The 16,210-nt window shown below is 42.2% G+C and overlaps 1 protein-coding gene and 1 long non-coding RNA gene across 7 annotated transcripts in view; one reads left to right on the top strand and one right to left on the bottom strand.

Moving 5' to 3' along the window:
• Positions 1-3,591: 3,591 nt before the first annotated feature.
• On the top strand, positions 3,592-12,433 carry LOC140848922 (uncharacterized). The gene is made up of 3 exons (XR_012130226.1): positions 3,592-4,041; positions 10,558-10,714; positions 12,304-12,433. It is a non-coding gene; the product is annotated as an uncharacterized lncRNA (long non-coding RNA).
• Positions 5,550-16,210, bottom strand: part of SAMD13 (sterile alpha motif domain containing 13) — a 49,142-nt gene continuing 38,481 nt past the window's right edge. For 2 of the 6 annotated variants that reach the window (XM_073234201.1, XM_037012524.2), the window contains one exon: positions 5,555-6,946. In XM_073234201.1, the coding sequence (XP_073090302.1) occupies positions 6,803-6,946 (144 nt within the window). In that variant the 3' untranslated portion in view covers positions 5,555-6,802. Of the gene's footprint in view, positions 6,947-16,210 lie in introns of all 6 variants that reach the window. The other 4 variants (XM_037012523.2, XM_037012519.2, XM_037012522.2 and 1 more) reach the window with 4 other exon arrangements.

Raw genomic sequence — 16,210 nt, 5'->3', positions numbered from 1 at the left:
CACATATAACTCAAATGGTTAGATTCTTAGAAAATCATAGAAATTGAATGCTGAAACAAACTCACTGGACTTATTTATCTTACATGGGAGGCAAATTGAACCAACAGAGGTTATGAAACTTGTATAAGGTCTTACAGGTAAGTCAGTAGCAGATCTGGGATAAGAACCCAGGTCTTCTGAGCCCTAACCCAGTGTTCCCCTCCACTATAGACTCATACCTTTACATTTTCCTTTTTAACTGTGTGTGGATTAGGCCAATGTTAACTTACTCTGCATTCTGCATGCAGTAACCCACACACAATCTGGTGGTTGGGAGAAGTCACCTTAGCATTAAAAATTCATTATGAAATCTGCCCAAATAGACAATTAAACAAACTGATGTCAACCTAATTGGTTCAAATTAATGAATACTCAGATTTTCTAAATTTTTTGCTGTTTGTTATTGACCTACATGTCTTCATTAAAATCACGGAAGTATCAGAAGCCTCCCTTTCATTAGTCTCACAAAACCATTTTGAATGTCACTGAATGTTCATTTGGATTAGAGACAGGACATTTAGAATTCACCTAATGCCTCAAACCAACTTCTTTAGGTCTTTGGGATAAAAGCTTATATGCATTTTGCTCAATACATTTCCCTTAACTTTACATAATAATTTTTCATGTAGCTTAAATAATTCAATATTTTCCCCTTATGAAGATAAAGTATCTAGAACCACCCAATATCCAAGGACCTAAGAAAGTAATTGTTTTATCTTTTAGTAATACTCGGATATATCAAAAGAGCAGTATTTGGGTTTAGTATATATTTGCTAATTCTATGACTCTTGGCTGGCTTGAAATGGCCAAGTGAGATTATGGTATTAGAATCATACTTTAATACACTTTTCGTGTAATACTAATAACTGTGCAATGTACTCTCATTCATTCTTCCATTGACCTTATGAGACTGATACTAGGGAATAACTGCCAGCTTCCCCACAGTGTCTGTCTTCCCATCCTTGTTAGCTGGATCCATGTAAGAAAGCTTACAGTTCCCAACCTCCCTGGCATCTAGGTATGTTAGTTTAAGTTCTTGTTAAAGAAAGTGGAAATACTACATGTAGTTTCTCATAACAGCTACCCTCTTTCCTTCTCCTTTTGGCTGGGATGCAGTTGTGATAACTGAAGCTTAAGCAGCCATCTTAGACCACATAGGAAGCTATATGTTGAGAATGGTGGAGGAACATACTAGGAGAAGACTGTGCCCCAACAATTATGGGGTAGCCACATTGACCTCATCTGCTTACCTCAGACTCATTCACAAAGTAGAGAAATCCTACTTGCTTAAGTCCCTATTATTTGGGTTTTCAACTGAAACGAAGTCTAACCTGATACACTTGAGCTTTTCTGTCCTGAGATGTGCCATAAAGCATAATACACAGCAGATTTTGAAGACATTTAAAAAAATTGTAAAGTACATCATTAATAATGTTTATATTGATTTCATATGAAAATGGGAATATTTTGGATAAATTGGGTTGAACCTATTATTTAACTCTCCTGCTTCTTTTCACTTTTTAAAATGCGACTACCAGAACATTTTTAATTACATATATGGCCCACATGATATTTCTACTGGACAGTGCCAGGGTAGCACTGCCTTACTCGGATCTGTGTCTGCATGAGAGAACAGATGAGGTACCCAAGGTGCCATGCAACTTACCCAGGTTCCCATGTCAAGCACATGGTGGGGCTGGATTCAAGCTGAGATTTACCTGAAGCCCCTGCACTCCCACACACTGTACCACAGTGCATCTCACTGGGGTCACTGGGTTCTGGCACAGGAGCGAGAATACTGTGTTCAATACTAATTCTTAAAAGCAGGAACTGATGGTTGTTTGAAGAGTGTTACTGAGTTTTCTTCAAAATATGTTTATAATCTGGTGAATTTATAGTCTTATTTTCAAATTGTGTATTTCCCAGCATATAAAAATGGGAGTGTAATCCATTGAAAAGAGAAACACAATTGGCTGAATGATTCTGCTACCTTTAATTCAGAAAGAAGACATTTAACTTGAAAACTTTGCCATAGATACATCCTCAGATAACAGTACTGGAGACCCGTGGGGCAGATCTTTCCTTGGTTGCTTTCCTGACTTTTCCAGAAACTTAAAGCCTCTAAGCTCTGTGACCTAAGGTGCCTAGGTGATGGCACAGGCTGTTTTGTGCGATGTGTTCCCTTATCTTGTTTGTAGATTTGGCTGCCAGGTCATGGGTAATAAGTGTGTTCAGGACACCTATCCTCACTGACCTCTTTTCCATCTCTGCAATGATCAATGTAGTAGGTCTGCCCATGTACTGGAAGAGGGGCCTATTTTCTGTTTGGATATTACCTGCATCCCCAGCTTACCTCATTTCTCCCTAAAGACATCTGCAGACAGGATCACCCTACCTAACTGAGGGAGAGAGACATCAGCCTAGCTTCCTACTTCTGGATAACCGAAAACCTCTGCTTTACTCACAGGGCCATCCACTCTTCTGCCCCAGTGCTAGGCTATCAGTCTTAAGGTTCACAAACAGATGACAGCCACAGTCTCCAAATGAATGTGGGTGATTGGTCTCTCTCTCTCTCTCTCTTTCTCTCTCTCTCTCTCGAACTGCTGCTACTGGTCAGAAATGGTACCCAAGCTACTTCATTGCCTATAGAGCTACAGCATGAAGCTAACAAGCTGCTCATTAGCACACCCATTGCTCTATCCCTTCTTCCTGTAGTTTCTGTTCCTGATTTGCAAGGAGAATTAACAAGTTTTCTACTAAGAAGCATATCTGTCCCACAGCAGTCAGTTCTGTGAACATTTAACTTAATCCTTCAAATCATTACAGAAAACACTTAATGGCTCTGTGCCCAGACCTGACCCCTGCCGATTCCATTTGCTTTGGCCATGCAAGGCAGATGGATCACCACCAGTAAGTACTTTTTGCATTCAGCTTCCAAGCATGGGAGTGGTTGGGCAACTGTGGGTCATAAGGCTTTTCTAAATTAAACTCCTCCAAAGATATATTTCACTAATGCAATGGAAGGACAGTGTGTTTCCCTGATGGTGTATGCTCGCATACAGGATAGTTCTTGAGGACAGAATGAGGAGATTGCCACCAATTTGCCTCTTATTCATATTCATCATGTGCACTAAATATCAAAAATGATGGGCAACTCTGCTGCACATTGCAATGCAGTCTGCCAGCTTGTTTTCTTTTCCTCTAAATCTACTTGCAATTTCTAGTTTTGTGAATTAATATACTCTTAGGAGGCTCTCTGTGTGTTCATTGCTTTAGATTTAGGGTCAAAATTTCAATACCTTCAGGGTCCAGACTGTTAATGTGAAATTACATAGTTGCTGTTTGTAAGGTATTAGGGAATTAAAGAGATTGTTAATAAACTGGAGATGTTGGCCTCTTCTAGAAGAATGAAAATGGAGTTGTGAAAATACACACATACTGCACTGGCCGAAGAGAAACACGTCAGCTTAGATTCCACTGAAAAGTGGCCAATTTGTGACCTGGCCTTTAAATCAGCTCATTAAATGTTCTCTGTCAAGTTTGAATCTGAAGTTCAAATGTGGGGTTGGGAGGGGAGGTGGTGTAGCAATTACTTTTTAAAATTCCCCATGATTCTGATATCCTGTCTGCCTCTCTGGTTGAGAAACATCAAATTCAACATTAAACAATTCTCACATAAAACATATTGGCACCAAGGCCCATTCGTTTCCACTTACACTCATGAAGTGCTTCCCCACGTAGCGTGCGTATTTGTTATGAGTTGCAGCCCCAAATGCAGTGTGATCTGACACGGTATCAGATGTCTCTGGTTTTACAGCTGTCTGGAGACAGGCTGCCTACCTGCTGAATTTCAAGTACTTCTAGCTGCTCTCCATGGCCTGTTTTGATTACACTGCTTTTTCCTGGATTGGGAGCAAGAAGGGACGTGGAGCGGGAACCCTTTCAGTTATTGCTGAGGCACTCAGGTCTGCTTGTCACAGGCCTTTTTCTGGCATACAAAAGGTAAGCTATCTTTAATTTGTTAAATTTTGCCTGAAAGCTGTTAACAGAGGCTGAGGAATGATTTGATTTGATACTTTTTGGCTTGCTTCCTTCCCCCCCTCCCCTTTTTTTTTGCTTCCTGACAAGCATTTATATAGGAGCCCAGGTCTAAAGCTGTAGATGAGTTAGGTTGGGATTAGTAAATAAGGCTTCCAGTAGTTGTGAAAGGTGACTGAGATAAAAACATCCAGAGACTGAAGGGAGTGTGAACGCCAGTTCAAGTCTAGAGAAAAATACAACTAAAGACACACCTTCAGTGTCATTTGCACCAGGTGTTCAAAGGCCAGCTGACAGTGGTGATAGGAATCTGTCCCCTAATATCCCTTCTCCCTTATCTACAGAATGGGACTTTTGAAATTTATGGGGGCCCATAGGCTCTAAGAAAAAGAAAAATGTATTTCAAGCCTCACTTGCAGCTTAAGTATGGCATTCTGACTGAGTTGTGGATGGCAAGATATAAAGGAAGTAGCATGTACAATTTCCTGGAAGTGTCTTTAAAGAAAGAGGTATATTCTTTTCCCTTTTCTTCTCCCCACTGGTCGGAATTCAAATGGTGATGGTGAGAGCTGAGGCAGCTATCTTGGGCTGTGAAATTATTCTGGGAATGAATAGCCTGCATGATGGGGTAGAAAGACAGGAGGAGTCTGTGTCCCTAACATCATGGAGGGCCACAGACTCACTGTTCCACAATCTGTACATTTACATGAACAGAAACAAGCTTCTGTCTTGCTTACATTAATTGGTGGAGTGAAGGCAAGGATAGGGGAGGCAGCTCTTTATCACTCGCAGCCAAATTGGTTCCAGACTCATACAGGGGCATCTGGTGGATGCACAGAAGCAGGGCTTCAGCATTCCTCACGCTATGCCTTTGAGTAGAGAGGGTTGGAACATCCCCACTGTATCCCTTGTGAGAAACTCCTACAGGGACGTTAAGCTCTTCACTCCATCTCCCTTCTCTTTGCTCTCCCACCCCTACTTCCCCACCCAGGTCTCCAGCAGGTGCAGATCACAGCTTCTGTGACTCTCACTCCTCACAGTACTTAACTACATTCTGCCTTGTAGTCTTATATGTTTTGCAGATTGTGAGAACGTGGGAATGGAAAATGTCCCTTTTGTAATTCCTTCTCCTGCTTACAATGCAAAACAAAGCATTACATAAATTACAAAGCATTACAAAACAGACACTCCCTGAACTCCATAACTGACTTAATTCAGAATGCATTTTTGAACTCCACTCACCCTACCATTTCTTATGCTTTGTCCACTCTTGTCTTCAGACTTTGTGCTCTTTAGAGAAATGATCTGAATTACAACATTCTCTAAAATAGTGACACAACTTGAGGAGGGGGAGGACGGAAGTTCAGGGAGCTCATCAACTCTGCAGTTTTGTATGTGGAAATACGAGTTTTTGCCTGGAGAAAAGACCAATAGCTTTCATCAGAACTGCAAACCTCCCCCCCACCCAACTGGCCTACAGAAAGAAAAACAAATGCTTGGCTAATATGACATCTAAAATTGGCTGTTGGGTGGGGGTAAAAGAAAGAATGAGGCCTACTTGGACAATTCACTTTATAAAGAAGATAAGTCAACATATAGACGTATGTGTTTTTCATATCTAAAGTCTTACATTTTTTTGGAAGGTTTAACTTTCTTTCCATAGTGTTAGGGCACGACCTTAATCTTTAATCCTAACTGAAGAGGCAACCAAAGAAAAGATTTGAGATGCACTAGGAATAAATGGAAGCAATGCTTTATTGTAACCACAAAGCACCAATTCAACAAGGCATCGACACACAGAGGTTGAACAAATGTCTCTTGGAACAGAGATGTAGGAAGCCCACTTTTTCAAGTTCTTAAAAAAAAAGTTCAAACCACAAATCAAACAAAGCACCAGAGCAATTAAAAAAATATTACACCATCATGAAGGAATATAAAAATAATCTGTACTAGTAACAAGGCCTTATGATCTGTAACTCTTGACAAATTCCTTCACAAACAAATTATTATAAATACAAACAAAAATAAAGTGAAAAAATGCTTTCTTCAGAAACCAAGAACCAATTTAAAAGCAAATCTAGGCAGAAGAAACCATTAGCCCCTGTGAAAGCTAGCTGAATACGGATGTATACCCCGGGTGCACAGCAGATTTCTCTTTGCAGAGCTACGGTGCTGCTCCTGAGGGGCCATGTGACACATGTTCATTGCAAACATCGCAGCATATCCCAGTGAAACCTTAATAAGGTCAAGTGGAGGACCCTCTATAAAAAGGGGTGTCGGCAATTCCATCCAAATAACACAAGCTCCAAGGAGCGGAGGAATTCAAAGGAGTCCCTTTCTCTTTTCTACCCCTCCCACCATTTTCTTGTTTTTAATCTTCCTACATTTGTGACTGAAAGATGCACATTCCATCCCTTTCTAAGGATTTTGGGGAAGCAACCTATGAAGAAAGTCCCCTTTGTGGGGAGGGGTGCCTCGTCATGTCAAACATCATTCTCGCTGACAAACTCACAAGGAAAACCATCCTGTGGAATGTCGTCCCCGCTGCTCCTGGCTGAATTCAGGTCAGCCGATGGATTGCCTAGTCTATCCAATAGGATAACGTTTCATTTGATTGGAATTTTTCCAAATACACATGTATGTATTTTGCTTACAAAGTTTCATCACATGAAACTAAATTAGGTCGCTACATAGTTCCTGAGGTCCGAGGCCCCAGGTGACGGTGCTATGCAGAGCTGCTCTTCGAGTGCTTGGTCTGCAGAGGCTTTACATGGTACTCATAGATTTTCAGAGCAGGCCCCAGCTTCAACTGGAGTCCTGTCAACACATCATTTCTTGTCATCAACAGCAGGGATTTTCCATCAATTTCCTATAATAAGAGCAGAGGGTAAAGCCAACATTTAAATCCAAAAGCTCAACGGTAATAAAGAAAAAAGGAAGTTCAAAGGAAAAGTCATATTGATCAACCCCAGGCTAAAGACCTCACTTTTTCACTTGTGCCAAAACGGAAAAAAGGTAGAATCTTCTGTTTTTTATCTTCCACCATCTGCTTTTATTTTTAGATTAAATACAATCCATGGCTGACCTTGTTGTTAACATCGTATCATAAATGTCATCTTAAGAAACTGAGGGCAATCTTGGAGTATATATCCGTAAAGACAAAGATGTTGCTTCTAAAGGAAAAAGGACACTTTGCATTTGTAAAATATATTACACTTTATGCAGAATTTCTCTGTATTTAATCCCTAAAACAACTTTATTAATTAGGACAGGCAGGGATTATCAGCCTAAGAATTTAACCTGCCCCAAATCAAGAAGTCAGGAAAGCATGCATGGCACGGGGTTTGAATTCTTTTCTGCCAATAACCCAGACCAAGGCTCTTTCCACAACCCGCTTCTGTTCCTCTTGGCACTTAGAAGTACATGTGTGCTGTGCACATGGGCCAGCGGGGACTAGAGTCTCAGGTTTGCTGGGATCTCATCCATCATGACGACAGGCATTGGAAAAATGACCCACTCCATGAACTTCTTTCCTGCCCTTTAAAGGGAGAACCATCCTGCCTCAACCTGAACATCAACCTCTCAAGCCAAGGGCCCTGCCACACCTCCTCTCACTGGATTCTCAAGACTCCAGATAAGGTGGTAAGGGGCAGGACTCTGCCCACCGCAAGTTCCCTCCCCTGTTCTCCTCTGAGGCCACTCCTCACACCCTTCAGGAACCCAAGCAGGTACAGTACACTTCTCTCCAGGTACCGTACAGACCATGATGCTTTGGGATGAAATAGAAATGGGCTTCTTGTGAAAGTTGTTTGAAACTTTGGAAAGGAAGCACAGATGAATGCTGAATGCCACATTAGGTTTGTTATTTATTGTGAAGAGAAGCTGAGCTCATTCTTAGGGAACTGGGGTTTGAGAGATGACCTAGCTGTGTATGCTTGGTAAGCTTCTGTTCATTAATATACCCACATGTGTGTACGTACCTCCCCCGCTGATGGACATGGTGCGCAACTGCAGCTACATAAACCATGACTTCCTCCACCAGCCCCAAGGGAGCTGCTCCTCCAAACTCTCTCATGTACTTTGCCAGGTTGTGAAGAAAATGTGCTTTGAATGTCCAGGCATGTGGGAGAAACAGCACTGCGCTAGGGGGCTGGAGGAACACCCACTAGGCCAGTCCCTTCCTCCTATGTCTCCCCGGCCGATGACATGGGGATCGTGGGTCTCTGACCCGAACTCCTAAGGTAAGAGCCATGGGTGATACAGTCACTTGTCACTGTTCCTCAACAGGACCACGGTCCTCATGTCACTTGTCAACACCTAATCTGAACCAGAGCGGGAGGACAGGAATTACTTCCAACTGGTCTGTAGTGTTTTTGATTTCTGGCAACCTTTATTTTGCTGACCGATAGAAACCAAATGTCTCATATTAATTTGTGAGAGACAATAGTTCAAAACCAAGACACATTAAAGAAGCAGTTGGTTCTTAGGGCAAGAGCAGAAAATTCCTTAAGGACATAGGAATTGACTTTCCAATCCTGAAGTATCTTCTATTTAGGCAGCTACAAATTCCAAAGACTGCCCATCAGTAAAACCTGCAAGTGTGAGAGTCAGCAGAGGACCCCTGGACACCTGGGAACACAGTGGTTGCTCTGAAGGCATGTGAAGCCATAGGAATCTGAGTCACAAGTAACTGCAAAGCTCACGTTCTATCTTAAGCACTGAGATGAAGACTCACTTGCAATGCTTTGAAAACCAGCACAGCCCTTCCTGCTCTTCATCTTTCCTTTGCTGTTGTTTGCTTACATTTAATGTATTTTAAACAGGCATCAGGAAAAGCTGCTTTCATTTTTATACAACAAAAAAACTTCCTTGGCTAACTGAGAGTGAAATTTTTTTTAATCTTTGCCGGCAGAAAATCCTTCTACAACTCAGCATTTCTACCAAAATCAAGTATGTCTGTGAAAAATGCTGAAATTTGGATTTTATCTAAGACAAATGGAAAATTATGTTTTATGCTCCAATCTGATTTTCCTTGGTTCATGGCCACACTACTGTTCACCTCAGACTAGGCTGGGGCAACGGAAGCTCCATCTAGAAGAGCTCATTTAAAAAATTTTGAAATGAACATAATTCACACATGTAACAAAGCTTTCCTCTTTAACCAAGATGATAGCCCTTCAGATGATACATAATACAGGATAGTGGAAACGTGAACTTCTAGGTCGAGCAAGCTGCAGTCTGAACCCTATCTCTACAACTTACTGTGTGACCCAGGTAAGAGACTTAACTTCCCTAAGCCTCAGTTTCCTTACTTGTAAAATAGAAATAAACCCCTAAAGGATTTTGGATATTAGAAATATAAGGCACCTAGCACACTGCCTGACATATAAGAAGTTCGCAAAGACTACTGTGTGGAAATGTAGAGGCTTTGAAAGAAGTGGGATGTGTCCAATTCCAAATCTGCCTTCTGCTTCCTTTCTAGAAGTGTGCTCCCTGCCCGAATGCTACCCTTTGCCAGAGGAATACAGGCATATTCCTGTTTCAGAAAATTCACTGAGATTAAAAAAGTTCAAAGGCTACATAAAACATTCGTCTCATAAAAATTGCAAACACAGGAAAGTTCCTTGATTAAGAATGCCAATCATTTGTTATATAACTTCCATAAAAGACTGCGATGCAAAAGAAATCCAAATTTTGCCTGTCAGCATGCTGTACTAGACTCAGCAGGAGACTGGAAATTGGAAGACAGAGGACCAAATGCAGACTCCACCAGTAGTTTTCCACAGGGAATCACTTTTCTGGTCCTCCGTTATACTTATGTTCATAAGTATAAAAAAAGGGGTTGGAGTGTGGTCAGATCCAATTAAACAAACAAACAAACAAAAATCCCATGATTTTGCATGTAAATCATAATTAAAGCCCAAACAAAAAACTAGTACACATCTTGGGATTCAGTTTACATTTCTGTGTTAAGGGACAATCACTCGTTAGTTTCAGCAAAACTTTTTACATTGCTCCATCTTTTGTCTTATTGTAAGAGTGACCAAGTATCTGTTGGGCAATAACATTAAAAATGTTTGCATATTCTTAAGTTCCAGCAAGTACTCATGCATGGAAGTAAGGTTTAGAGATGCCAGGTGTAAATTTCCAGTGAGAGGCAAGACCCTAGATCTAAAAATAAATGAATAGGATCCACAGATATTATAGCTCAGTAGATAAGCTTGTGTTTCAGAGTCAGACACTATTTTATTGCTTATTTGGTGGGGCTTGGTGCAAGTTATGTAATCTTTCTAAGCCTCATATCTTTATCTATATGATAGAGGAGAGCAGCTACTATATTTCACTGCTTACAGGACTACTGAGATAACACAACTGAAGTAGAATTCCTAACATCTCCTGACCACTCAATAAATGATAGCTATTTAAAAAAGTACATAAAAAAATCTTAAGCCATTTACTTTTCACTTTTTGCGCCAACAGTAACCTACACTGAGGCACCTCTTTCCCTGGAGCCTAATGTGATATGGTCCCCTGGAAATGGGAGGAAAGAAGAAGAGGTGGAAAGAGAAGCAGAGAAAAAGAGGCTAGGAAGAGAGAAGACAGGCCATTAAGAAAGAGGCAACTGGATATCAGCAAGGTAACTAACCAGCAGGAAAACAGTTGGGAAGAAGTCAGTGGGATTTATGATGGTAGAGAACTGACTCTGATGGCATCTGGGCGGTGGTCACTACTGTCCCAAATATAGTGCAGGGGAACAGAAGGCTTGATGTAGAATCAGAGGATACAGGCTGGAAGCCAAACTCTGCTGCTTCCTAGCTCCTTGTGTAACATCTGGCCCATCCCTTCTTCTGTGAGACGAGAGCTTTGGACTAAGCTGACTGCTGTCCATTCCAGTTCAGCATACTCACAGATTCCAGTCTGTCCTTGATAAGTGTCAGACTTACCAGCCTTACAGGCATGTCTCCTTGTGAAAGAGCATAGCAACTCCTTACCAGTGATGTGGAAGGATCTGATGAGATGGGCATTCTTTTTCTACTTCACTCTTCCCCTTAACATTATCTAGGACTTTCTCTCTAACAACTCTCTTGCCATTCACTATCTGAGTACAAGTGGTGACCAGTCTGAAGTTTCCCATTCCGCTGCTTACAAAGGGTGCAAACATCCCAAAGGAACAGGGACTTGGTTTGGCGCCCAGGGATACAAAAGTGGAAAATCCTGTGTCCAGTATGGAGGTCACATTGAAGAAGGAGCAGCAGAAGCTCCTGGCCCTGCCCAAACGGCTGGTGGAAAAACAATCTCCTGAGAAGTCTTCACTTTCAAAGGCATTTTGAAAGCTACAGTGTAGCCTCTCAGACCACAGTTTCTTCAGACAGGTTGGGTCTTCTGCCATCTCCTCTGTGCCCCCTTTTGATGCAGTTCTCTCTGGACTTGTCATAGTTGCCGTGTGTTTTGGCATCAGAGGCTTGTCCTCACAGGCTTCTGCAACTTGCTTGAATTTCTCCTCAGCCTCCTCCTTGTTATCTGGGCTCTTGTCTGGGTGTACCTGAAGGGCTAACTGGTGATAAGCCCTCTTAATATCAGAGGAGGAAACAATCTGAGGCACCCCTACTACTTTGTCGTAATTCACCATATTTCTTTAAAGGACCTTCCCTCACCAAGTCCCAGAATTTATTTTCCAAAGAATTTCCATATAACTTTGGAAAGGAAAATGGTGAACTACTGACGTCCACACCAAGGCCAGTGGAATCTTACTACGACATGGTTCTCAGGACAAAGTCTCCTGGGAGAGAACTTCCTGTCTGGGGCAGGTGTCCCCTATGATGTCCCGGCCCCCACCCCACCCTCTGGAGTGACTGTGAGATCGACGTGAGCCAACGGCTCAGCTCCTGCTGTCTGCCTTGCATTCCTATTGGTGGCAAATTTTGGAGGGACAATATACATATTGGAGACACTTCACCTAGTTTAAAAGCAACACTTAGCAGCTTGTTAACAGAAATTATTTGTGTAGCTCAAAACGAAGTCTTTACCTCATTCATTAAAGTAACAGAAGCAAAATGGATCTTGCACTTAAATCAGGCACAAAATCCATTTTGGCTCATTGTGAGGCCTAATGCCTTCAGTGACTTACTGGGTGTCTCCCTGTGTTATTTAATATTTGCGGCTGGGTGATAAAGTGGGTGATAGAGGGATCTATTAAAAAAAATCTTGCACACATTTCTGATGAAGGAAGAAGAATTTAACTCACTTCATCAGATGAGGAAACTGGGTGAAAAGATGTCTGTGTAGGTTTAAAAGAAGATTTAAGAAGCAGAATGAGAAGTGAAGGCTTCTCGCATATGGGCAGGTAAGGCTTCTTCACTCCAGGTGACCTTTTAAAATCAGCCTTTCTGAAATCTTATTTCTGGCCTTAAGAACAAAACTAACTAGGAACATCATCACAGAAAATGCTTGTTAAAAAGGCTTTAAAGCTTGAGTGCAGCAAGGGCTGCTGGTCACTCGTTTTGCAGGACACACAACTACACATTCCCTAGGCTTCCTTGCAGTTTGGCGTGTCCGTGTGACCACGTTCTGGCCAATGACATGTGAAGGGATGGTGTGCGCCCTTCTCAGGTCGGGCCCGTATGTGCTCCTCCAGGCTCTGTACCCTTTCATCAACTGGATGCCAGTGCCCAGATGACCTCGAAAGCTTCCGGAGGAAGAGGCAGAGCCTCTATCAGCCTGGTCCTTCAGTGGCAGTGAAGCAGAACATCCCCACCCACCACCTGGGCTTTTTATATGAGTAAGAAATAAACTTCCACAGTACCCAAGCCATTATACATGTTTTCATCTACCTGTGACAGCAGTTTGTCTACTCTAATACACCAACCCTTTCTGCCACCTCCCCTTCATTTTTAATACCTACTCTTATGTTATCAACCAGAAGAGTCCTATTTCTGCAACACTGCAAGTCCCCTATGCTATTCTCTCTCTCACTCCTCACTCCCTTTCAGACCCACTTTTTCATTTCAATTCCACTGTCTCCAGGGTTATGTGTCCCCTTCAGACTCCTCTTCTGTTCCAAGTCAGCCCCCCTGGTTGGCCCCGGGGACAGTCTTTCACATGCCCTCTCAAACTGCCCTCTCAGGCTATGAGCCTTCGTCCGTGCCCAGGCCACGAACACCTCACCCACAGCAGCCCCGCCAGCCAGCTTCTCTGACTCTATGGAGGGGAAACAATTCAAGAAGCCATGAAAATGAAACACTACACACACGCAGTGTACGATGTTGGCCCCGTCAATAGGCTACCTCAGCGGCCCTGCTGTTTGCCCATGGTCAGCTGCCTCTCCCCTTCCCCTAGGGGGCGTTCCTGACCTTCCCTGCTGTGTTCTAGGCCCTCACTAAACCTCTACTCCAAGCAGAGGAGCTTGCCTCTCATTTAGCAAAGGAAAAGAGACTGTCAGGAACTCTCTTAATGTCCCCGAGGACAAGGGCAATCTTTGCTGTATCTGCACACATCTTTACGTAGGCCCCCGAGCACAGAAAGATGGAGGAAGTTTCCCTGTCTTGCTCAGAATTAATCCCTTATTATTATTTTTTAAAAAATGAAATAGTTGAATATTTTAATGACCGAACTGAATCACTGTGTATATCTTATTTTACTGTGGTAAAACATAAATGAAACAGGCCATTTTAACTATTTTTAAGTGCACAATTCAATCACATGTTGTTCAGTCATCGCTGTTTTAAACTCTTCCTTCACCCCAAACTGAAACCCCATTAATCAATAACTTCTCCCTCTCACATAGTCCTTGACGACCTCTAATCTACTTTCTGTTTCTATATGAATTTACCTGTTTTCAATATTTCATATAAATGGAATCATTCAATATTTGACTTATTTCACTTAGCATAATGTTTTCAAGGCTCATTTATGTTGTAGCATGTATCCGCACTTCATTCCTTTTGATGGCTGAATAATATTCCATTGTATATATAGTCTACGTTTTGTTTATCCCTTCATTTATTCATGGACACTTGGATTGTTTCCTGCTGTGAATAATGCTGCAGTGAACATTTATGTACGAGTATCTGTTTGAGTCCTTCTTTTCAATCCTTTTGTGTGGAATTACTGGGTCACATGGTAATTCTATGGTTAATTTTTGAAGAACTGCTGAACATTTTTCTACAATGGCTGCCCCATTTTACTTTCCCACCAGCCACACATAAGGATTCCAATTCTGCCAAATCCTCAGCCCTCCAGACTCTTTTAATCTCATTCCCTTCCATATCCTCAGGCAGTTTGCTTCACTTAACTGTCCTCAACTACATTGCATTTAATCTGTCCCATTCTTTCCGCTGCTTCCCTGCGTGTAGACCAGTGTGAGTGTCTCCTGTCTTAGAAAAGAGACCTCGTGCCTGCATGACGCTGCTGGTTCTTCCTCCGCTCTCCTGTCTCCCACGCACTCCTCAGCGTGGACGGAAGGGTCCTCCTCCCACAAACAGTCATCCACACTCCTGCCCCCAAGTCCACTGAAACTCCATGGCATTTCAGAGACCCCACAGAGCTTCACCTTTTTGAGGTATCTGACCTTGTTACAGGGCTTTTGCTTGTTGCCTTCTAAAAACAAAAGCCTTGGTATTCCCCAGGGGATGTCCTTGGCCTTTTTCTCCTCCCCTTCTGAGTACTGCCTCATTCTCACCCACTCCTATGACTGCTGCAGGCTCCCCTTGTTTCTGGGTCTCACTCTTCCCCGGAGCTGTCTGCTAAATATATCCACTTAGATGTATTGCAGGCCCCTAAATTTAATGTGTCCCAAGCTGTGCTCATTATACCACTTTTAAAACTTACCTCCCACAAACATTCTAGTTAATGGCACTACCTTACAACCACCCAGTCTGGAAAAGGGCAGTCATGTGAGCCTTCTGCCTCTCCCAGCTGTGAGCAGCGAGCTTGGTCCTGCGGCTTTAGCAGAAAACTGAGACCAGACACATCTTCAACCTCCACTGCCAGTGATCCCCTAAATTCTTCTGACCATCTCCCCCAGACTTTTTAATCTCTCTCTTCCTTTCCCTCCTAGTGGAGCTATTACAGCAGTACTGCTGCAGACTCCTCCCGTCTCCTTGTCCTCCCACACGGCCACTGGATGGATCTTCCAAAAACATCCCACACTGAATATCCCAAACTGGTCACCTGGTGCCTCTCAGGGAAAGTCTCTGTTCTGCCAGGCAAACCAGATAATATCTGAGCACTTGCTTATCTTTCAGTCTTTGGCACCCCCTGCTCCATACCTCTTACTCCAAGGAGTTCTCAAGGTAAACCACGTTTTTTCATGTCATCAGGCCTTTGTATCTGATCTTCCCTCTACCTGGAATTTTTTGTGCTTCCTTCAAATGGTTCTTATACATACAGTGGTTTCATATTGATGAGCATTATTTCACATTAATAGTCTTACATTTATTTGAATGACTATTAGGAAAAGCTACACCACCTATGGAAACAATGGAACAAGTGAAGAAAAGAAGCACCATGTACCTGGCTATCTTCTAATGTCTTATAACTGCTCTCATTTCAAACAAAGGGTACGAACAACCATTTGGGATTTGGGGTTTCTAGAAATCTATTCTATTTCAATAAAAAATCCAAACAGTTTGCTCCTTATCAGTTTTTCTTTCAGTTCCCTTGGTCATTTTCTTATTGTTAGCATCATCTGTTCGCTTGTTAATGCTTCTCTCAATATTTACGGTCTGAAAGGTTGGGTTGCCACTTCCTCTTTTCATTATTCTATAAAATATTTTAAGCATTTCAGAAGCCCTCAACTGTTAAGAAATATCAGATGTCAACACAGTTTCAATATTTTTAGGACTTGGTATTATAAAAAGATGATAGAGTAATAAAAGTTATTACCAATTTGTGGGGTTTTAACTGGTCTAATTCAGAGCTGGATTTAGCATAAAGCTTAAGTTTTGCCTTAGCAGCTTCATACTCCTCATTCTCTGATTTCCTTCCCAAGGAAGGCTCTTAGAATTACGTAAGCTTAAACTTTTCCCAACTCTGGATTTTTCCCAAGCCTAATTAGAAATATCAACCTAGAGTCACTTTGTTGAGATCCATCTGGCCATGACTAAGGATGCTGTGCTAAGGGTGGCTCTGATTG

Source organism: Manis javanica, chromosome 4, assembly GCF_040802235.1.
Source record: "Manis javanica isolate MJ-LG chromosome 4, MJ_LKY, whole genome shotgun sequence".
Classification (NCBI taxonomy): Eukaryota; Metazoa; Chordata; class Mammalia; order Pholidota; family Manidae; genus Manis; species Manis javanica.
This window is presented reverse-complemented; position numbering and strand designations above follow the sequence as displayed.